This window comes from Megachile rotundata, chromosome 1 (assembly GCF_050947335.1).
Source record: "Megachile rotundata isolate GNS110a chromosome 1, iyMegRotu1, whole genome shotgun sequence".
NCBI classification, from domain to species: domain Eukaryota; kingdom Metazoa; phylum Arthropoda; class Insecta; order Hymenoptera; family Megachilidae; genus Megachile; species Megachile rotundata.
This window is the reverse complement of record NC_134983.1, coordinates 21,436,523-21,460,813: the sequence shown is the minus strand read 5'-3', so window position 1 is coordinate 21,460,813 and position 24,291 is coordinate 21,436,523. Positions and strand designations below refer to the sequence as shown.

Sequence of the window (24,291 nt, the reverse complement as noted above, 5' to 3'; positions counted from 1 at the left end):
ATTTCATAAAATGTACATCAAAAAATGTATTTTATAAAATGAATTTTATAAAAAGTATCTCATAAAATGTATTTCATAAAATGTATCTCATAAAATGTATTTTATAAAATGTATTTTATAAAAAGTATTTCATAAAATGTATTTTATAAAATGAATTTCATAGAATGTATCTCATAAAATGTATTTTATAAAAAGTATCTCATAAAATGTATTTTATAGAAAAGTATTTCATAAAATGTATTTTATAGAAAAGTATTTCATAAAATGTATTTTATAAAAAGTATTTCATAAAATGTATTTTATAAAAAGTATTTCATAAAATGTATTTTATAGAAAAGTATTTCATAAAATGTATTTTATAAAAAGTATTTAATAAAATGTATTTTATAGAAAAGTATTTCATAAAATGTATTTTATAAAATGAATTTCATAAAATGTATTTTATAAAATGAATTTCATAAAATGTATTTTATAAAATGTACTTTATAAAAAGTACTTCATAAAATGTATTTTATAAAATGTACTTTATAAAATGTATTTCATAAAATGTCTTTTATAATATCACTTTATAATTTGCAACTCTATTATTGTACAATCATTCATGTAATCATTTATATGTATTAGTTTATCATTTTTATAAAATGATTTACATGTTTATGAAATACGTCATGTTTGTCTATAATTGAATTGATAAAACGTTTAGTATAAATTTATAATAAAATAACATTTATCTGCTATTAATATATTTAGGACATTTATAAAATTGATAAATCAGTAACGTTATAAATTTATAATATAATACAATGTTTATTTATAACACAAATCTAAAATTCAATTTATAAAATGCTTGAAATTATTCGATGTTAAAAATTACCGTTCACCGCTAAAAATTCATACAATTAACGAGTTAATAATAAATTGACCAATATAAAAACATTGAACAGTCCATAAGAAACGAAGATAAAAAGCGAAACATCGCACGAGTCGCTAAGTTAATTTTACAAATCAAATTTGCGAACGAACTCTTAAATTTCAACGGCACCTGTACCATCCAGCTCGTTTGCACCTGCGGAGCTAGCTTAAAATATTCTCGCGCGCCAACTTCTCTCTTTTTTTCCTCTTTTCAAGACCGTCAAGTGCAAGAAAGCAGCCTCACCAAAGCAAGAATTTTAATGAACCATCGAAACCGGCTTGGTAGTCCGCCTATCGATTCTTATCGCCAAACTAAGAAATTGTTATAATTTTACTAAATCATCGGCCATTCGTCTCTAAACTCTTTTAATTACAATAATTAATTTTTTTGTTGGTGCACTTTTACAAACTTTCGAAATTTCTTTACGAATGAAATAACATTTTTTATTTTATTATTTAATTTTTTAAATTTTGTTGGATTGATTGATTATTTTTTGTGAGGGCCTCGACTGCTATGATCATTGGCCCTAAATTTTGTTGGATTGATTAATTTTTTTTATAAGGGTCTCAACTGTTATGATTATTGGCTCTAAATTTTTTTGGAGAAAATTGGAGAAGTCATTCTATGTATTTTTGGTTCTTTTAATTTTAAAGTTTTTGAGGATGTCTTTTTTGATGAATAATGTAAAATGATAATTGTTAGGAAACAAGTTTAGTTAAAGAAAATTGAAAAGGGGAAGCTGTGAAAGTATTTTTCTTTTTTTTATTATTAAACTTCTTAAGGATATCTTTCTCAAATAATATAAAAATTAAAAAATGTTAAATAATTGAATAATGTACAATTTTTGTTATGAGACAAGTTTAGTTATAGAAAACTGGAGAAGTGAAGCTGTGAACGTATTTTTCTTTCTTTTATTATTAAACTTCTTAAGGATATCTTTCTTAAATAATATAAAAATTAAAAAATGTTAAATAATTGAATAATGTAAAATGTTTTTTATGAGACAAATTTAGTTAGAGAAAACTTGAGAAGTGAAGCTATAAACGTATTTTTCTTTCTTTTATTATTAAACTTCTCAAGGATATCTTTCTTAAATAATATAAAAATTTAAAAATGTTAAATAATTGAATAATGTAAAATTTTTGTTATGAAACAAGTTTAGTTATAAAAAATTCGAGAAGTGAAACTGCAACCATACTTCAGTTTCTTTCACTATTAATCTTCTTAAGGATATCTTGTTTCTTCATAAATAAAATAAAATGTCAGCTATAAGACAAGTTTAATTTAAGAAAACTGGAGAAGTAGTGCTGTGACAGTATTTTGCTTACTTTTAATATTAAACTTGTTAAGAACATCTTGCTTCTTAATAAATTATGTAAAATGTCAACCATAAGACAAATTTAATTCAAGAAAATTGGAGAAGTGGTGCTGGTGACAGTATTTTACTTTCTTTTAATATTAAACTTGTTAAGAACATCTTGCTTCTTAATAAATTACGTAAAATGTCTGCCAAGTGACAAGTTTAGTTAAAGAAAATTAGAAAAGTGAACCTACGACTATCCTTCAATTCCTTTCATTAATAAACTTTTTACAGACATCTTGTTTCTTGATAAATAAAATAAAATGCCTGTTACGAGACAAGTTTAATTAAAGAATTATTTCATCAATATTAATCTTCTTAAACACACTTTGCTTTTTTTATAAATGAAGTAAAATGTCCATCACATGACAAATTTAATAAGAGAACATGGAAACAGTGAACAGTTTTGATTTTGTGAAATTTATTCAGAGAGAACGCTAACTAGACATAATTCTGTGTAACCCTACATTCAAGGATTCGTATTTGAATATAGAAGGAAATGTATTTGAATATAGAAAATTCGAGGCGCCAAGAATGGCCGCCATAGCAACACGCTTAGAACTATCGATATATTTTCAAATTGAAAACTGAACAGAGAAATCAAATAAACCAGTATAACTTGACTCCCCGTAATAAGTAGTTTATACCGCCATTTCTGTAGGCATAATAATGGTGGTTAAACGTCCTATGTCTGACATGACGGTTCAGGGAAATTGGACAAACACGCCTATAGAATAATTTCTGACAAGCTATATTTTTGTACAGACATTTTTATCATCTTTTTAAAGATTTCTGTTGTAGAGAATTACAATCTTAATTCTTAAAGATCAGTATGATGAAGTATCACATACACAAAACGCAGTCTTTCGCGAATATCTCGGTATCGGTTACCTCTATGGCAAAAGAGGTCATTACAAAATTTGTAGATTGGAAAATTTTCCATAAAAAAGGTTCTATAAGATTTTTTCGTAGAATTAACCGTTTTAGGGATAATTCGTTAATTGCAAGTGATTGTATGCTTAATGTTGAAGACTAGGGTCGATGACTTTAATATTTCAATTCTGAAGACGAAGAATGACATTTCGTTGCAGATTCTAGCTAACAGAGCTAGCAAGTCTCCAATCTATCGAATACAATTTTTGCAAGTAGCTCAAAAAGCGGAGACCGAGAGGCTGTATCGAACGAGATCGATGCAGAAACAATCAACGAATCTTACAGAAGAAGAAACCTAATTTTGCTATTTCTAATCATACGGCTACTCCCACAAAAAATACTCTTAGAACCTTTTTTGTAGAGAATGTACTACGCTACAAATTCGATGATAACCATTTTCGTCATAGAATCGATAGATAACGAGATATTCTCGAATAACTACTTCTTTTACTTTTAATTCCACGTAAGAGCTTACGTCAATCCTTGACGTATCGCAACAGAGAAGTAATAGTAAAATACCGTGAGAAGTAAACAGTTATAAGAATTCCAAAGTAAAAAATATGAGCACAGTAACCAGTCAGAATTATAATTTTCGCCAACAAAGAATCCCAAAAAAAGCGACTGCTTAAAAGCATACTCCTCGTTTAACGCGTTGCAAGGAGTACAGCTGTCATCCACGATAAAAGAAGTAAGTAGAGTTCGAACTCCTAAAGGTAATCTTGCAGTAAAACTACCCGCAGTAGTAAAACAAAAGTATAAACGGAAGAAGACTTACATTGATGTTTGTTAACGATGAGACTGAGGGGCTCGGAGCTGCCAATGGGGCTCTCCTTGCCGCTACCGGGTGGCGGGCTCTTTCCAAGATGCTGTGCTTCCAGCAGCCTGAGTTGCTGCTGGTGCAGCCGGTTCTTGATCAGGAAGATCTTCGGCATCCTGAGGACGTTGGTGCTCGTCTAAACCTGTCACTTCACCGTTTATAGTTTCACGCCACCATAACCACGGCCGATCGCAGCCGTGTTCCTTGAAACCATGTACCGCGCACCAACGGAGCACTTGTCCGTGTCTTTTTCGGCGGATAAAAGTCGAGCGTCACTGAGATATCCGAAACCGGAGTGTTCAACAATAAACGAAGTATCGAAAAAATCCACTGGAAGTATGTAAAAAAGCAACAGTCAATCACTTTTCTATATCGGAACACACGGCATTCGCGAAGTCCAGAGATCAATTAGCCTCTCTTCTGTCCTCGGCCAGTCCCAAGGTCTCCCTCCTTCTTTCTTCCTCGTCCTTCTCTTTCTTTCGCGCGGATTTACAGTTATCCTGGACAGAGGCCGCAGATCGAACAGACGTACACGAACGACCGACCTCTGGTGAACGACTGAGACTCCGTTGCCTGTTCGCCAGACCGGGCCCCGCAGACCCACCCCACCACCGGCCACTCGGTGCCCCTACTCTGCCTGCGACTGGCCCTCCAGCCCCCACCACCCGGCCCTCGCAAGCTACTGCCCATCCAGATTATTATTTGGTCGCTTTACACGACGCCGGGGCAGGGGACCGACGCGGAGATGGTAAACCTCCACCGCGCATGCGCGTAACGGAGCATCGTACGTGTGCCGAAGCGCGGGACTTCCCCGCTTGGCTCCCCGCGCCACTCGCTGCCGGTCTTTATACACCGGTTCGCTGCCTGCTCGAGTCGCTTTTTAACGGAGACGAGGATTCACCGTGTCTTTCCTCGTCTTTTTCGCGTTCCACTTGCCGGACTCTGTCCACGCGGTGATGGCACTTTTTCCTAGATGCAAATTCCTTTTCAGGTAATTTTAGTGGGTATTAGAATTTGCGGAATTGCTTTGGACTTGTCGTTCGTTGCTTGAGGTTTTGTCTGTTTACCGAGTTCTTGCTGTTGTATCATACGGGTCTTGCATTGCTATACATCTTGACTCGCGTCAGAGAATTACACGAGAGTTAGTTAGTATTTTGAGGGGAACTTCGAATATGACAGACATTGAAATATTGATACTCCAATATTTAAATATAATAATTCAATTTTATCTTAATCTATTATATTATATAATAATCTATTATTGTATTGAAATATTGGAGTGTCAGGATATTTTAATATCTGTCATATTCAAAGTTTCACGTGCTCGAAGTACACGTAATTCTGTGTATGATACGAGATCATTATATGACAGCATATTATGGTTATAGTCTCATCCTTAACCTAATTAAGCTTAACCTAACAATATCCTAATTTGGGGATGTGGAGATTTGGGGACGTGGGAATTTGGGGATATGGGAATTCAGAGGTATGACAATATGGAGGCATAGAGATTTGGGGGAGTAGAGATTTAGGGACGTAGGGATTTGGGGGCATAGAGATTTGGGGGCACAGAGATTTGGTGACGTAGAAATTTGGGGGTGTGGGAATTTGGGGACATAGGGATTTGGGAACGTAGAAATTAGGGAGTGTGGGAATTTGGGGACGTTGGGATTTGGAAGCGTTGGGATTTGGAGGCGTTGGGATTTGGAGGCGTTGGGATTTGGGGACGTGGGAGTTTGGGGGCGTAGGAATTTGGAGACTTTGGGGTTTGGAAGCGTTGGGATTTGGAAGCGTTGGGATTTGGAGGCGTTGGGATTTGGAGGCGTTGGAATTTGGAGACGTGGGAATTTGGGGGCGTAGGAATTTGGAGACGTTGGGGTTTGGAAGCGTTGGGATTTGGAAGCGTTGGGATTTGGAAGCATTGGGATTTGGAGGCGTGGGGATTTGGAAGCGTTGGGATTTGGAAGCGAGGGGATTTGGAAGCGTTGGGATTTGGAGACGTGGGAATTTGGGGGCGTAGGAATTTGGGGGCGTGGGGATTTGAAAGCGTTGGGATTTGGAAGCGTTGGGATTTGGAGGCGTTGGGATTTGGAGGCGTTGGGATTTGGAGACGTGGGAATTTGGGGGCGTAGGAATTTGGAGACGTTGGGGTTTGGAAGCGTTGGGATTTGGAAGCGTTGGGATTTGGAGGCGTTGGGATTTGGAGGCGTTGGGATTTGGAGACGTGGGAATTTGGGGGCGTAGGAATTTGGAGACGTTGGGGTTTGGAAGCGTTGGGATTTGGAAGCGTTGGGATTTGGAGGCGTGGGGATTTGGAAGCGTTGGGATTTGGAGGCGTTGGGACTTGGAAGCGTTGGGATTTGGAGGCGTTGGAATTTGGGGACGTAGGAATTTGGGGACGTTGGAATTTAGAGGCGTTGGGATTTGGAAGCGAGGGGATTTGGAAGCGTTGGGATTTGGAGACGTGGGAATTTGGGGGCGTAGGAATTTGGGGACGTGGGGATTTGAAAGCGTTGGGATTTGGAAGCGTTGGGATTTGGAGGCGTTGGGATTTGGAGGCGTTGGGATTTGGAGACGTGGGAATTTGGGGGCGTAGGAATTTGGAGACGTTGGGGTTTGGAAGCGTTGGGATTTGGAAGCGTTGGGATTTGGAGGCGTGGGGATTTGGAAGCGTTGGGATTTGGAGGCGTTGGGACTTGGAAGCGTTGGGATTTGGAGGCGTTGGAATTTGGGGACGTAGGAATTTGGGGACGTTGGAATTTAGAGGCGTTGGGATTTGGAGGCGTTGGGATTTGGAGGCGTTGGAATTTGAATGCATTGAGATTTGGAAATGTAGGGATTTGGTGACGTAGAAATTTGAGGGTGTAGGAATTTGGGGACGTAAGAACTTGGAGGCGTAGAAAAGTTTGCAAATGCATAGGTTTGGAGACCTAACGATTAATTAAGCTTAACCTAACTATCCTAATATCTTGACCTAACAATACCCCTTATATCTTGACCTAACCACCCCTAATAATCCACCAAAAATAAAAAATTTACCCTACTACCTCTCCATTGCGCATGCGCGTGTGTAACGCGGTCCATTCAAATCTCCTCAAAGCTCCTAAAAAATCGAGCGACTAACAGATTAAGAGATCAAATGAAATATCCGCAAGTTCGGTAAGATCGTGAGCGTGAAGATATATTGGAAGAATTTCCGTAAGGTATCGGTGAATTTACGACGTGCAGTATTTCCGTGGAACGAGTCGAGCGAACATTTCGAGCTATGAAACATGTGCACGAAAGAAAATGCACAACTTCCTCGAGCCTGTACCACCTGTGCGACCTGGCGCAATTACACGCACGGTTCTCCAATAAGCGCACCTTGGTATGTACGTGTCCACGTACTGGTTTATGATGGACGCGAAGTCACGGTTAAGGCTAGGTTCTTGTCTCTAACCACTAGGTCGGTTATGTTGTCAAGCGGTATACACGTAGTCGAGGCTAAGTTTGAACCGTGTTGTTATACCGTCGGAGATACACCTTTATATAAGGCGTTTCAAAAGTGATCTCAATTTTGGGGTAACAAGGTGTATATTTTTGAAATTTATTTATGTGAGTTCTCTTAAAAATAACTGACTAGAAATACATACATTGACGCTGACAAAGATTTGTTATCGAATATGTTACCATACATGTGCTAAATATATGCACTTGATACCGTATGTATGTTAAATATATGCACTTGATATGTTACCAAAATATATGCGCTTGATATGTTACCAAGATATGTTTCTTCATATGTCTTATTCAATGTATTATACTTTAGACAAAATATATTATCAAGTTGTATATATTATTATCAAAATGTGTTACCAAAATATATGCACTTGATATGTTACCAAGATATGTTACTTCATATGTCTTACTCAATGTGTTATACTTTAGACAAAATATATTATTAAGTTGTATATATTATTGTCAAAATGTGTTACCAAAATATATGCGCTTGATATGTTACCAAAATATATGCGCTTGATATGTTACCAAGATATGTTACTTCATATGTCTTATTCAATGTATTATACTTTAGACAAAATATATTATCAAGTTTTATATATTATTATCAAAATGTGTTACCAAAATATATGCGCTTGATATGTTACCAAGATATGTTACTTCATATGTCTTATTCAATGTATTATACTTTAGACAAAATGTATTATCAAGTTGTATATATTATTGTCAAAATGTGTTACCAAAATATATGCGCTTGATATGTTACCAAGATATGTTACTTCATATGTTTTATTCAATGTATTATACTTTAGACAAAATGTATTATCAAATTGTATATATTATTGTTAAAATATATTACCAAATGTGTGCATATACTATAGATCCACAAATTGACGAAGTTTTCGAATAAATTTATATCAAGTTTTTCTTCTATGTGATTAATATTTAATTCTGAAATTGATGAACATCTTTTGTACTCTTCATAAACATTCTCTAAGATGTCCTATAAAATTGTAATGATTTTTAATCTGCAAAACGTGTCTGTATTATAGCGATGTCTTTAAGAGGTTGTCGTTGTAGTAACGTTTATTTGTTTGAGGTTAGGTTAGGTTTTATTTCATTTATTCATTACGAGTTACATTGATGTATTTATTTGTTTTACTGTATATATATGGTTAGGTTAGGTTAGTTAGGTTAGGTTGGTTAGGTTGGTTAGGTTAGGTTAGTTGGTTAGTTAGGTTAGGTTAGTTGGTTAGTTAGTTTAGGTTAGTTAGTTAGTTAGGATAGTTAGGTTAGGTTAGTTGGTTAGTTAGGTTGGTTAGGTTAATTAGGTTATGTTAGTTAGGTTTGATTATATATATTTTTGTATATTCATAAAGTGTCTGTCTTTTTATTATGCTGTATATATAAAAAAATATCACAGCAAACCTAACCTAAACCGAAAAATTTAAGCGACTTTGTTTCCGATTACGAAGAACCTCATAAATTATTTCGACAAAACGAATGATTTGTTCCCGAATTTATTGCGTTTAACGCGAAGCTTCGCAATCGAGATGAAAAATCTTGGAAATGTCCGAGATTTCATCTCTCGTGTCCCCCGTGAAGAAGAGAGAAGGTCGTAAACGAATTTTTTTCAACCTCCGTAGGATTTTCCTCGTGATTTCCAACTTCCCATACGAGATCTAACGAGATTACGGACTACCTGCCGAATTCGTGCCGTAGACGAGGACATAATTCAACGTCGTCGCTTCTTGGCCCAAATTCGAACAAGTGCCTCGAAAGTTTCCACGAAAATGTTTCTCTGTCCACGCGAGATCGAGAGATTTCCCTACTCTTACCTTTTTTTCTTCTTTCTCTGAGATGCTTTGTTTTATTCGGACACTATAGGGTTTGATTTTTAAAGGCTGTTAAGACTGTTAAGTCTTTTACTATTTATTTATTTTTTATTTACTTTAATTATTTAGTTTCTATTTTATTTATTTTTCATTTAGTTTCTTTTTTATTTATCTTTTGTTTAATTTATTTATTTAGTTTGTATTTTATTTATTTTTCGTTTAGTTTATGTATTTAATTTTTATTTTATTTATTTTTTATTTAGTTAGTTTATTTAATTTTTATTTTATCTATTTTTTATTTAGTTCATGTATTTAATTTTTATTTTATCTATTTTTTATTTAGTTAATTTATTTCATTTTTATTTTATTTATTTTTTGTTTAGTTTATGTATTTAATTTTTATTTAGTTAATTTATTTAATTTTTATTTTATCTATTTTTTATTTAGTTTATGTATTTAATTTTTATTTTATCTATTTTTTGTTTAGTTTATTTATTTACTTTCCAATTTATTTATTTTTTATTTAGTTTATTTATTTAATTTTTATTTAGTTTATGTATTTAATTTTCATTTTATTTATTTTTTATTTAGTTAATTTATTTAATTTGTATTTTATTTATTTAGTTTGTATTTTATTTATTTTTTGTTTAGTTTATTTATTTAGTTTGTATTTTATTTATTTATTATTTAGTTAATTTATTTCATTTTTATTTTATTTATTTTTTGTCTAGTTTATTTATTTAGTTTGTATTTTATTTATTTATTATTTAGTTTATTTATTTAGTTTGTATTTTATTTTCTTTTATTTAATTTATTTATTTTTGACATTTATGGCGTTTATTATATTTATTGCTTAGTTTGCTTCATAGCTTTTAATTTATTACCTGCTTCATTTTATTTTTTGTTGTTTATTACTTGTTATTTTATTACTTTTATTTTGTTATTTATTATCCAGCAATTATCTATGATATTCAATTATGTATTGTTTATTTATGATCAATTCTAAATCCTCACACACTACTGACTTATAATTTTTAATATATTCTGCCATCCTGTAAAGTGTCACTTTAAAAATAGAACAATATTACATAACATCCGATTTGAATATTTTTCTGAAAATGTCGAGAGCGACGTTTTATCCTCCTTCTAACGACTGATTCATAATTCCTCCTATCCAAGATTGAACAGTATTATGTAAAGTGCAAAGGTGTAACAAAATGATATCCATCAGTCTCGCTTCGATCCTCGGCCCACTTAGAATTAATAATCCGTGCACAGGATCTCCCTCTTCCACGAAGATTTCCTTCCAATCACGATCACAACACGGATTTCTTCGTGCGAATCGATAGACAGAAAAAAAGACGATGCTGTGAAATTTCTTACGTTTCGATCGCGAATTATCTGTTATCATTCCCTAATGGCCGGTTAACAAGCGTACTTAATAATATAATTGTACGTCAATTTAATTGTGCGCAAACGAGAAACGCGTTCGCCTGCGAACTAGTCGATCGAAATTGATCGTAATACGATTTTTACATGTAACGTCGATATAATTAAGCGAATACGCGTTATGTAACTGTAGACTAGTGAGTCTGGCAACTAACGGGACGAAATAAAAAATTATTTAGGTAGCGAATAGCGACGGTAATTATTCCGGTTAGAAATTTTTACTTCTAATTTCGATATTCTGACATTTTAAATATTCTATTGTTTGAATGCTTGTTTGAAGATGAATGTATATAATGTACACATATAATGTACACATATAATGTATACATATAATGAATACATATTTGAACATTTAACAATGTTTGAATATTTTAGTATTTACAAATGTTTGCGATATTTGTTAAAATTTGAAGTTCAAGTATTTCGAGTATTAAAAATGTGAATAATGAATTTGTTTTTGAAATTTCATTAAAATTAAAGAATTTTAAATTCGAACTGAACAGTATGTGTTTAAATGCTTCAATACACAAAATTGAAAAAATTATTTATAAGAATTTAAAATTCTAGTCTTTTATGTATTAAGAATTGTTCAAATAATGAACTTGTTTTTGAAATTGCATTAAAATTAAAGAATTTTAAATTCGAACTCAACAACATATATTTAAATATTTCAATACATAAAATTGAAAAAATATTTATCAAAATTTAAAATTCAAGTCTTGTTTGCATTAAGAATTATTCAAATAATGAACTTGTTTTTGAAATTACATTAGAATTAAAGAATTTTATATTCGAACTGAACAGTATGTGTTTAAATATTTCAATACATAAAATTGAAGAAATATTTATAAAAATTTTAAATTGAAGTCTTGTTTGCATTAAGAATTGTTCAAATAATGAACTTGTATTTAAAATTACATTAAAATTAACGAACTTAAAATATGAACTCTATTGGTATATGTTCAAAAGTTCAAATATACAAAATACACAGAAATATTTGTTAAAATTAAAACCTCAAGCATTGGAAGTATCAAAAAATGTCTCAATAATGTACTCATATTAGAAATTAATCAAACTTGCAAGTTATTTAAATAAAAAATGAACAAGAATACGTTTCGTGTGTATCCATTTTTATTGTACTTCCTTCTGAAAGCGTTCAAAACCTCAACCTATTTTCCGACTCGTAAAACTTCCTCGTTCCGTTAAGAAGCTGGTTATTCTCGTCCGTGAAATTTGCCTAACCGATAAAGTTCTACTAACAACGTTACTTAAGCGTTAAAAAACGATTGTGTAACAAGAAGGAACACGTAGTCGGAGGAATACACACCTTTTCTAATATTTGTTACACGACAAATTAGTTTAAATAAATAAAACTTACTATGTCCTCTCTGGATAAAAAACTAAAAAACAAAAATAATTTTGATGGACCAAAATTTCAAGTTTACAAACTGTTTCAAAAAAGTAAAGATGCTGTCTACATATTTTGTATCAGGTACAGAAAAGAAAATATTAATTTTGTATTAACATAATGAATTCATAAATTATGTTATATAAATTATAGTATATATAAAATATATTCAATAAACTGTAACGTACATAAGCTACATAATAAAGTATATTCAATAAACTTTAACATACCTAAGCTACATAATAAAGTATATTCAATAAACTTTAACATACATAAGCTACATAATAAAGTATATTCAATAAACTATAACATACATAAGCTACATAATAAAGTATATTCAATAAACTATAGTATACATAAACTACATAATAAAGTATATTCAATAAATTATAACATAGCTAAGCTACATAATAAAGTATATACAATAAACTACTTGGTGATCAAAATCAAAATGGACGCGGAGGTCACGTGGTATCCAAGGGCGGGGTCACGTGACGTCTAGAACCGCTGGTCACGTGACCACCCTATTATCTTGACCACCCTGTATAATATAATAAACCCAGCTTTGTAAAATAACTTTAATAAGTAAAAAAGCTTTATGGCGACAGTGGTCCGTTATGGCTTAACCCCTTAATACCATGAGTCACTAGTAACACACGTCACAGTACAAATGTGACAAATCTAAATGTCCAAAAGTCGATATGTGAGAAGAGCAAAAATATGAGTGCTAAGGGTTAATTATTATAATATTGATAAATATGCACGAGTAGTAATTGGCATGTATAGAATAGTAATGGGTAGAAATACTAAGCAAACAAGATTGAGTAAATCATTATACAGATAAATATATAAATATGTAAAAGTTTAGAATAGTAATGGGTGGAATACTACACAAACAAGACCGAGTAAATCATTATATCGATAAATATATAAATTTGTAAGAGCATAGAGTAGTAATGGGTGGAATACTACACAAATAAGACCGAGTAAGTCATTATACAGATAAATATATAAATTTGTAAGAGCATAGAGTAGTAATGGGTGGAATACTACACAAATAAGACCGAGTAAGTCATTATACAGATAAATATATAAATATATAAGAGCATAGAGTAGTAATGGGTGGAATACTACACAAATAAAACCGAGTAAATCATTATACAGATAAATATATAAATATATAAGAGTATAGAGTAGTAATGGGTGGAATACTACACAAACAAGACTGAGTAAATCATTATACAGATAAATATATGAGTATGTAAAAGTGTAGAGTAGTAATGGGTGGAATACTACACAAATAAGACCGAGTAAATCATTATACAGATAAATATATAAATATGTAAGAGTATAGAGTAGTAATGGGTAGAATACTATAAAAATAAGACCGAGTAAAAAATTATACAGATAAATATATAAAGTAGTAATCGATGTAAGTACATAGAGTAGAACTCAGTATATGACAGAGTAGTAATGGGTAGAATACTATAAAGATAAAACCAAGTAAATAATTGTACCGATAAATATATAAAGTAGTAATCGATGTAAGTATGTAGAGTAGATCTCGGTATATGACAGAGTAGTAATGGGTAGAATATTGTACAAGACCGAGTAAATAATTCCACAAATAAATATATAAAGTAGTAATCGATGTAAGTATATAGAGTAGATCTCGGTATATGACAGAGTAGTAATGGGTAGAATATTGTACAAGACCGAGTAAATAATTCCACAAATAAATATATAAATATAAAGTAGTAATGGGAGGAATACTACACAAATAAGACCGAGTAAATAATTCCACAGATAAATATATAAATACATAAAGTAACAATCCAATATAAATAATCAAAATAGAGTAAATCTCAATACACTATAATATAATAAATCTCACTATATAATAAAAAAGTAACAAACACAATATTACATAAATAAGACCAAGCGTATTTAACTCCACCGACTCGCGATTCTGCAGAAATAAATCAGTTATAACCGCGTTATAAACAGCTGGTATATAGAGACGGCTTGCGAAACCGTTCGTCGTCGGTTGGCGTCGTTACTTGGTCGTGGTCGTGATCGTGATCGTGGTCGTAATCAAGAGTCAAAGTCAAGGTCGAGATCGAGGCGAGAGAAACACTTATGCAACTGTTGTTGCCTACCGTGCCGCAACCGTCCAGAAGGTAAACGGCGATGGCGGGAACGTAAGGAGAGACGCGATGCGACGACGACGACGACGACGACGACGCTCGCAGCACCACGCTGACCGGCTATGCAGCCAAACAGGTATGAAAGAACTGTTACGTATTCTTGGGAAAACTCGGAGACGCGACTCGACCAACGGAACGAACGTTAACTCTCAACCTACCTGCGAATACGCTACAGTCTACACGTTAGCGAATCCGTTCTCAACTTTCGCTTATATTGTGTATTTTTTATGTTGAATTTAGTTTAGTGGACTTTTTTGTTGATGGATGTTTGAGGAATGTATGGAAGGAGATGAAGAAATGTTTAGTTTTGATGTGAATCAATTTTTCTGTTCTTGACTTTCGCTTATATCGTGTATTTTTGATGTTGAATCTAGTTTAGTGGACTTTTTTGTTGATGGATGTTTGTGGAATGTATGGAAGGAGATGAGGAAATGTTTAGTTTTGGTATAAATCAATTTTTCTGTTCTTGACTTTCGCTTATATCGTGTATAATCTACAGTGAATCAAGTTCAATGAACTTTTACATTGATAGACATTTGTAGAATGTATGGAAGGAGCACAGGAAGCGTTCAGTTTCAATATAAATCAATTTTTCTGTTCTTGACTTTTGCTTATATCGTGTATGATCTACAATGAATCAAGCTTACCCAACTTTTATATTAATCAAAGTTTGTAAAACATACAAAAAGAAAGGAACAATATGTATGAACGAAAATTAACACTGAGCTATTAAATAAACTTAAGTTTCGATATAAGTGAATCTTGAGTTTACCAATTTTTGAGTACATCGTGTATTTTGTATATTGAATGATGTTGAACTGCATCAATAGAAGTTTGCAGAAGGTATCAAAGGTGTGAAGGAAATGTTTCGAAATATGTGACATGCATGTCCTACACAATCTTACTCTACAACTTATTCGCGTTAGAAAACGCGCAATATTATTCGAGTTTAACCAGTTCGTAATCGAATACTCTTAACGCATGAATTGCACCGTCCTTCGATATTGCATCTACCGTGTCCATCCGTACACGCTAATCGAAATCCTAGTTTTCATAAAAACAAATATGGGACATTACATCATGGAATGCAAAAAGATACATCGTTGCTTTCATACGTAATATCAAACGATATTTAAATACCCTGTACATCTTAGAATAAATTTTGCAGTGTATTTAACAGTCCTGCTGTACAATTTATTTGTGGAGTGCGTCAGTCAGAACTATCCACATCTACAGTATTAGAACAAATAACGAAAGTCTAAATGTTATGTCAATTTTTCAAGGATCATCGACTTTGCAAATTGTCTCAAACTTCAAATTGACATCTATTCAAAATTCAAGTAGAATATCAAGTAAATTTCATTAAATTTGAATAGCGTCATGTGTCAGAGTCGTAAAGGTACGTACTGCCACTAGACTTAAAAGAGTCCTCAAGATGTAAGAAACGTCCCGTAATTAGGGTAGCGGTGGGACAAGAGTACGCGTGAAAATCATGGATTCGAGACGACTCTGTTCTCTTACGACTCCCGATTGTTTCGTAATCCCTGTAAAATTTATTGGCACGTTTAATCCTCCGGTTGTTCGTGGGTCGGCACCACGCTGGGCAGACGCGGACAAAAGCCGACTATATTCGTCGGGAGACCATTGTTCGCGCGAATGGACGCGAGAGATCCACTCGTTACAATGAGAACGAACCCCCCGAAGATGGACGCGGTGACGCCCTCGACAATTGGGTCGACGGTGTTCTTCTGTCTTTCAGAAAATCCCTTGCACGACCAACTCAGGTACGCGTGTCCTCTGATTTGCTTTTCGAACGCTTCGTCCACGCAACAACCGCTTTTACCTGCGATTGTCTTTGGAAACGACAGTTCCAATAACTCTTTTAACTTGTAGTATATGGAAACTGTTAGTACTCTTTGGAGTTTATTGTGATATTGTTTTATTGTTGTTGAATTATGGTACTGTTTAATATGATTGTATTTGGTAATGACATGTTTAGATTATACCTATAAGCATCTTATACATATACATACATATATGTCTCATACTTACATGCATCTCATACTTACATACCTAATATGTTTTATACCAACATGCACCTCATACTTATATATCTACATATGTTTTATACTTACATGTAGGTCATACTTATATATCTACATATGTTTCATACTTACATGCATGTCATACTTACATATCTACATATGTTTCATACTTATATGCATGTCATACTTACATATCTACATATGTTTCATACTTACATGCACCTCATACAGACATGTCTATATCAGACCTATATGTATTTGATACCTAACTGCATACCTAGTTAACCATTACATATGTTTTATACCAACATGCATCTCATACTTATATATCTACATATGTTTCATACTTACATGCATCTCATACTTATATATCTACATATGTTTTATACTTACATGCATGTCATACTTACATATCTACATATGTTTCATACTTACATGCAGGTCATACTTACATATCTACATATGTTTCATACTTACGTGCATGTCACACTTACATATCTACATATGTTTCATACTTACATGCACCTCATACAGACATGTCTATATCAGACCTATATGTATTTGATACCTAACTGCATACCTAGTTAACCATTACACATGCATCATATCAATATACATCTCATACATACCTACATATGATTCATACTTACACACATCTCATACAGACATATATGCATATTCAGATTATACCTACATGTATCTTATACAGTCATATCTGCATCATATCAACATACATGTTACATATACATACCTACATATGTTCCATACCTACATGCACCTCATATAGACATATCTACATCATACCTATACGTATTTGATACCTATCTAAGTACATAGCTAGTAAGTACACACCTACATCATACCAACATACATTGTACACCTACGTACCTACATATGTGTATATTATAATACATCACATATGTACATATCCACATTATACCAGTATATGTATATCTCATACCTACCTACACATATCATGTGCCTACCTAACATGTACCCCACATGTATGTACTTACATATTTCTCACATGAACTTATATCTACGTGGCCACATATCCATATGTGGACCATAAGCACATGTCCGTATATATATTAGTATATGTATAACTGCTACCTATCTATCCACATCTTGTGCTTATCCAACATGTATCCCACACCTACATACCTATATATCTTTCACATGAATGTATCTACATGTCCATATAACAACCAATATACTTATACCTACATATCACACCTCTAACTCAAAATTGCTATAACCCACTTGATCCAACACTCATATACCTACATCCACATCACACCTCCAACTCAGAATTGCTATAACCCACTCGATCCAACACTCATACCTACATACCCACATCACACCTCCAACTCTACAAATCTACAAACTCTACAACTCTATCAGATCTATAACTCTACAAGCAAATCCCATATCAGTACATATCTGACAACGATCACAGGACGAGTAAAACGAACGCAAAGACGTCGACAGGTAGCGTGAAAGAAAGATGTACGTCTCGGTGATTATGTAACGCTAGTCACGGTGCGACCTGTCGGAACGAAAGGGACGCAAGTGACGAGCAACGACCGGAACTCTCGAGGAAGACGGTGGCAGTGAACTTCAAGAGAAAGAGAACACAATGCCGGAGACCGATGTTGAAACGAAAAGGTCGGCGAAACTAGTTTCAACGAGATTGTAGTTGAAACAATTTGGACGTTGCCAAAGAGTTCTATTGTACATGTTAGGGTACAATCTTGATCACCTTAACGCGCTCGTTGCTGTAAGGGTCATAGACCAAGTGATTACTATTGTTGGACGGCAATTTAACGCGGTTGCCGCTATATAAAGTGAACTATTCTTTCTACCCAAATACAGTTTAGTTTAATACATTTCGTGTTTTATTAGGTTATTTACGAGGCTGAAGTTTTTGGTACTTTTATTGCGAATGTTTTTGATTAGGTAAGTTATTGTTACAAGATGCATTATAATAAAGTGTGTAATATATTGGACTATAAACATTGTATTGTTGTATATGTATTATTGTACATGTATTGTTCAAAAGATGATACATTGTAATAAAACACATAGTGTATTATATTGTAAAAATAATAAGTAATCATACAATTTACTGTATTATACAAGTAATGTTTATTATGGTTAAAAAAAATTGTTCGCTATAACAAAATATACAATATATTTTACTGTAAAAATAATTATATTATAATTTATTATATTGTAATTAAATTGTCAAAATATATTATCGAAATTGCTAAAATATTATACTGAAAAAATTAATTATATTATACTCTGACATACTGTAACTATATTGTCAAGATATATTATCAAACTTGTTAAAATATATTATAAAAATGTTATACAGTAAAAATATTATTTTGTAAAATTACAATAAATATATTCTTTTTATTTCTTCACTAAAAGTTATAAAATATGAAATTGTCAAAATGTTATACAGTAAAAATAATTATATTTTAATATCACAATAAAAATATTCTCTTTATTTCTTCATTAAAAGCTATAAAATATAAAATTGTCAAAATATATTGTTAAAATACATTCTCAAAATGTTATACAATAAAAATATTATTTTGTAACATTACAATAGAAATATTCTTTTTATTTCTTCACTAAAAGTTACAAAATATGAAATTGTCAAAATGTTATACAGTAAAAATAATTATATTTTAATATCACAATAAAAATATTCTTTTTATTTCTTTCCTAAAAGTTACAAAACATGAAATTGTCAAAATATATTGTTAAAATATGTTCTCAAAATGTTATACAATAAAAATATCTTTTTTATTTCTTCACTAAAAGTTACAAAATATGAAATTGTCAAAATATATTGTTAAAATACATTCTCAAAATGTTATACAATAAAAATATCTGTTTTATTTCTTCACTGAAAGTTACAAAACATGAAATTGTCAAAATATATTGTTAAAATACATTCTCAAAATGTTATACAATAAAAATAATTATATTTTAATATCACAATAAAAATATTCTTTTTATTTCTTCACTAAAAGTTACAAAATATGAAATAGTCTTTGAGTATAATGACTTAGCCACTCACTGTATGAAGAACGTATGTATGAATATGTACTTGTTAGATTACTTTTGCAATGTAGTATTAAAGTTTTTGCGATCGTAAAATCGCGTAACATTGCGTATAGAATAAAGTAAAAAAGAAACGAGTCGAAGGAATCCGAATTCTGGCGGCAAGTTGAGCGTCGGTGAGACGGTTTCCAAGTAGCTGCGTCGCAAGTTGTTATACCGTTAACGTGACTCGAGTGTGGAAACGTTGGATAATGAAAACTGGTCGGAAAAGAATAGTTCCGTAAAGCGATTAGGTGTGCTTTTCATAGCAATTCTAGACGCTTATGTAAGTAGTTGGAGTCTCGAAAACTCTGGTGGCTAGAAAAAAAATTACTGAAGTACTAAAATAATGAAATAATAAAATATTGAACTACTATAGTATCAAAGTAACATTGAAGTAAATGAAGTGCATTGACGTGAACTATCAACGTAGCAAAGTATCAAAGTACCATAGTGTGCAAAGTAAATTAAGTAACGCAATATCAAAGTGATCAAAGTGAAAAATCAAAGTAAACTGAACATCAATGTATCAATGTATCAAAGTATCAAAATATCAAAGTGATCAAAATAAACTGAACATCAATGTATCAATGTATCAAAGTATCAAAATATCAAAGTGATCAAAATAAACTGAACATCAATGTATCAATGTATCAAAGTACCAAACTACTAAAATACCAACATGTCAAAGTACTAACGTTTTATAATATCCAAATTTAAACATCTTAAAGTGTACGAAGTTCCAAAGACCTAAAACCACGAAGTACCAAGATTGCAAATTCCGAAGATTTTAAAGTTCCATAATAGCAACGTGATGAAGTCCCAAAACAGTGAAGTAACAAAGTAGCAAACTATCAAAGTATCAAAATACCAAAATATCTTGAAGCTCTAAAATTTGAAGATTACAAAGTCCCAGAGTCTCCACATCCAGATCTCTCAAACCCCAAAAGTCCCAAAATACCAAAATAACCAAGTATCAAAATATCCTAAAGTTCTAAAATTTGAAGATTACAAAGTCCCATAGTCTCCACATCCAGATCTCTCAAACCCCAAAAGTCCCAAAATACCAAAATAACCAAGTATCAAAATATCCTAAAGTTCTAAAATTTGAAGATTGCAAAGTCCCAGAGCCTCCACACCCCAATATCCCAAACCTCAAAGGTCCCAGTACCTCACAGTCCCTAAAACCCCAAATCCCCAACTTCCAAAATCCCTTTAGACCTCAAACTTCATAGTACGTTCAGTCCTATTACGTCCACTCCCTAGTACATCCACTTCCTAGTACGTTCAGTCCTATTACGTCCTCTCCCTAGTACATCCACTTCCTAGTATGGTCTACTCCCCCTAGTACATCCACTTCTTAGTACGGTCTACTCCCTAGTACATCCACTTCCTAGTGTATCCATTCCCTAGTACATCCACTACCTAGTACATCCACTTTCTAGTACATCCACTCCCTAGTATATCCACTCTTTAATAGATCCATCTACTACACTCCCTAAACCTAAAAATTCGAAAAAACCACAAATTCCCATATAGTATGCTCTCAAAATCACAAGATATCGAAGTCTACCATCGCGACGGCGTAACCGCAAAGAATCAGGGTAATAAATTACCGCGTACAAGCTTACTATAACAAACGAAAGCAATGCATTAAGAATAAATTTCAATATAATATCGTTTAATTTTCGCATTAACATGGATACCGTAGTCGTTATTGTTAGACATCGAAAGGGCACGCAGTTCCCAAGTAATTTAACTTACATATTGTTAATTAAAGAGACTAAGTTTCGCAATTAAGTGTACACGTATAATGGAAGTCAGCAGCGTGACGTAGTCTCGTTAACGAAAATTTCGAGCTGGCTAACGCGAGCTGGAACGGTCATGAATTACTTTTAATATGAACTACTTGTTTCTTTTTTATGTTAAAAATTAATTGTATATACATATACCATAATTAATAATTGTATAATGTATACTTAATATTAGAAACGTTATATGTGAACAACATATGTACTGGACACATATTGTAGGCAATATGTTATATGTGCACATGAAATACATATATGTATATGAAATATGTGTACAATACATATACTCTACATATACATATGTCACATATTGTAGACAATATACATATGAACACATATACATATAGGGTTTATTTAACTATAACAAGTTATAAGGTTAAACATAAATAGTTCATAAAAAGTCAGAATAAGAAAAAATAAATTTACTTGGTTCATTAACTATTAAAAATTCAGCAAGATTTATCGACTGTTTAGAACAGTAGCCCATTGCCGCGGCCGGTGACCTCAAGATTACAAAGAGAATACAAAAATAAAATGAAATTAAAATATGAAATATGAAATCTGAAATACAAAAATGAAACATGAAATATGAAAAATGAAATATGAAATACAAAAATGAAACATGAAATATGAAAAATGAAATATGAAATTTAAAATATGAAAATGAAAAATGAAAAATAAAATATGAAATATGAAATGCGGAAATAATTCGCTGGAAAAGCTAGTATCAGCAATAAAACTGAGTATTCTCCCAAGAGAGAAAAAGATAGCAATAGCTAGTGAGCTTCACCATCAGATGTTCCTAATTCGGTATACTACACCCTTAATTGGTCAACCGACACGCCAGCGCGGGAAGTGTACGGGACCTAAAGACGTGTCTTTGTGGCGCTTGCGTGTTACCAGCTGCCATTTGCACGCGCGCGTTATTCACGAGCTGGTTACACCTGAAATATTCTGCACACTTGTGCAGCTTGCGTCTTCCTGCTTGCCCTTTTACCTTATCCTTCTCTTCCTCGCTAATTATACCAACGAAATCGCACACCTCGTTGATTTCGACGACTTTGAGATACGTTGTCAAGGACTACTTATTAATTATGGGATGAATACGCAACTTTGATGGAATTTTGGATATTGGGTGACATTCAGGATTTGGGTGATTTAATGATATTTGAAATATTTGATAGTTATGAGGAAGTGGGATAATTAGTTGAGTTTAATGCACTTGAAATATATTGAGGACAATTTTTGAGTGATGGGTTTAAGTGGTGATATGTAGTTTGGTTAATATTTGGGGTGGTTGCATTTGTGATGGGTTGAGCCAATGATATTTGGAGTATTTGATAGTTATATGGAAGTGGGATAATTCATTGAGTCTAATGCACTTGAAATACATGATGAGAGCAATTTTTGAGTGATGGGTTTGAGTGGTAATATGTAGTTTGGTTAATATTTGGAATGGTTGCAATTGTGATGGGTTGATCTAATGATATTTGGAGTATTTGATAGTTATGAGAAAGTGGGATAATTAGTTGAGTTTAGTGATCTTGAAATATGCTGAGGGCAATTTTTCAGTGATGGGTTTGAGTGGTGATATGTAGTTTGGTTAATATTTTGGATGGTTGCATTTGTGATGGGTTGATTCGATGATATTTTAAAATATTTGATAGTTATGAGGAAGTGGGATAATTAGTTGATTTTAATGCACTTGAAATACATGTTGAGAGCAATTTTTCAGTGATGGGTTTGAGTGGTGATATGTAGTTTGGTTAATATTTGGAGTGGTTGTATTTGTGATGGGTTGATCCGATGATGTTTAGAGTGATTGGTAGTTATGAGGAAATGGAAAGATTCATTGAGTTTAATGCACTTGAAGTACATGTTGAGGGCAATTTTTGAGTGATGGGTTTGAGTGGTGATACGTAATTTGTATAGTATTTGTGGTGGTTGTATTTTTGATGGGTTGAATCCATGATATTTAGAGTATTTGAAAATTATGTGTAAAGGGGATAATTCATTGACTTGAATGCTCTTGAAATATGTTGAGGACAATTTTATTCAGTGATGGGTTTGAGTAGTGATACATAACTTGGACAGTATTTGTGATAGGTTGAATCGATTATATTTTAAAATATTTGATAGTTATGTGAAAATAGGATAATTCATTGATTTGAATGCACTTGAAATACATGTTGAGGGTAACTTTTGAGTGATGGGTTTGAGTGGTGATACGTAACTTGAATAGTACTTGGGGTGGTGCATTTGTGATGGGTTGATTCGATGATATTTTAAAATATTTGATAGTTATATGGAAATAGGATAATTCATCAATTTTAATGCACTTGAAATACATGTTAAGGGTAATTTGTGAGTGACGGGTTTAAGTGGTGATACGTAATTTGAATAGTAATTGTGATAGTCACATTTGTGATAGGTTGAATCCATAATCTTTAGAGTATTTCAAAATTATATACAAAGGAAATAATTCATCAATTTTAATGACCTCGAAGTACGTTGCCAAGACCAATTTTCGAGTGCTAGGATTAAGATGTAATTTAGATAGTATCTGTAATCGAGTTTGAAAATTTGTGACTCAAAAAATTTAAACTAGAAATTCGTCGGTACTCCAGAAGAGAGAGATGAGTATCTCCTGAACGAGCATCGACGCAAGGGTTAAAAGTGACCGTCGAACATCGTTCGCGAGCATATTTCGTTGGAAAGGTAGCCTAACGTAGTGGGAATCGGAACGTTATCGGAGAAGGTCGAAGTTATCGCGTGGCTTCGCCGGGGAACGTCGTAACCTCGAGAAGATCTGTGGAGGCGAGGCCAATGAATGCCCGACGAACGGGAAGGAAGGTGAGGCACGATCACGGTTCTGACCTCAACAACTCCGTAAAG

The 24,291-nt window shown here is 32.8% G+C and overlaps 1 protein-coding gene across 8 annotated transcripts in view; it reads right to left on the bottom strand.

Annotated features, from left to right (window-relative positions):
• Window positions 1-24,291, bottom strand: part of LOC100878345 (transcriptional regulator ovo) — a 160,541-nt gene that overhangs the window by 39,457 nt on the left and 96,793 nt on the right. For all 8 annotated transcript variants that reach the window (XM_012290081.2, XM_012290076.2, XM_012290079.2 and 5 more), the window contains exon 4: window positions 3,982-4,992. In XM_012290081.2, the coding sequence (XP_012145471.2) occupies window positions 3,982-4,138 (157 nt within the window). In that variant the 5' untranslated portion in view covers window positions 4,139-4,992. The remainder of the gene's footprint in view (window positions 1-3,981; window positions 4,993-24,291) is intronic.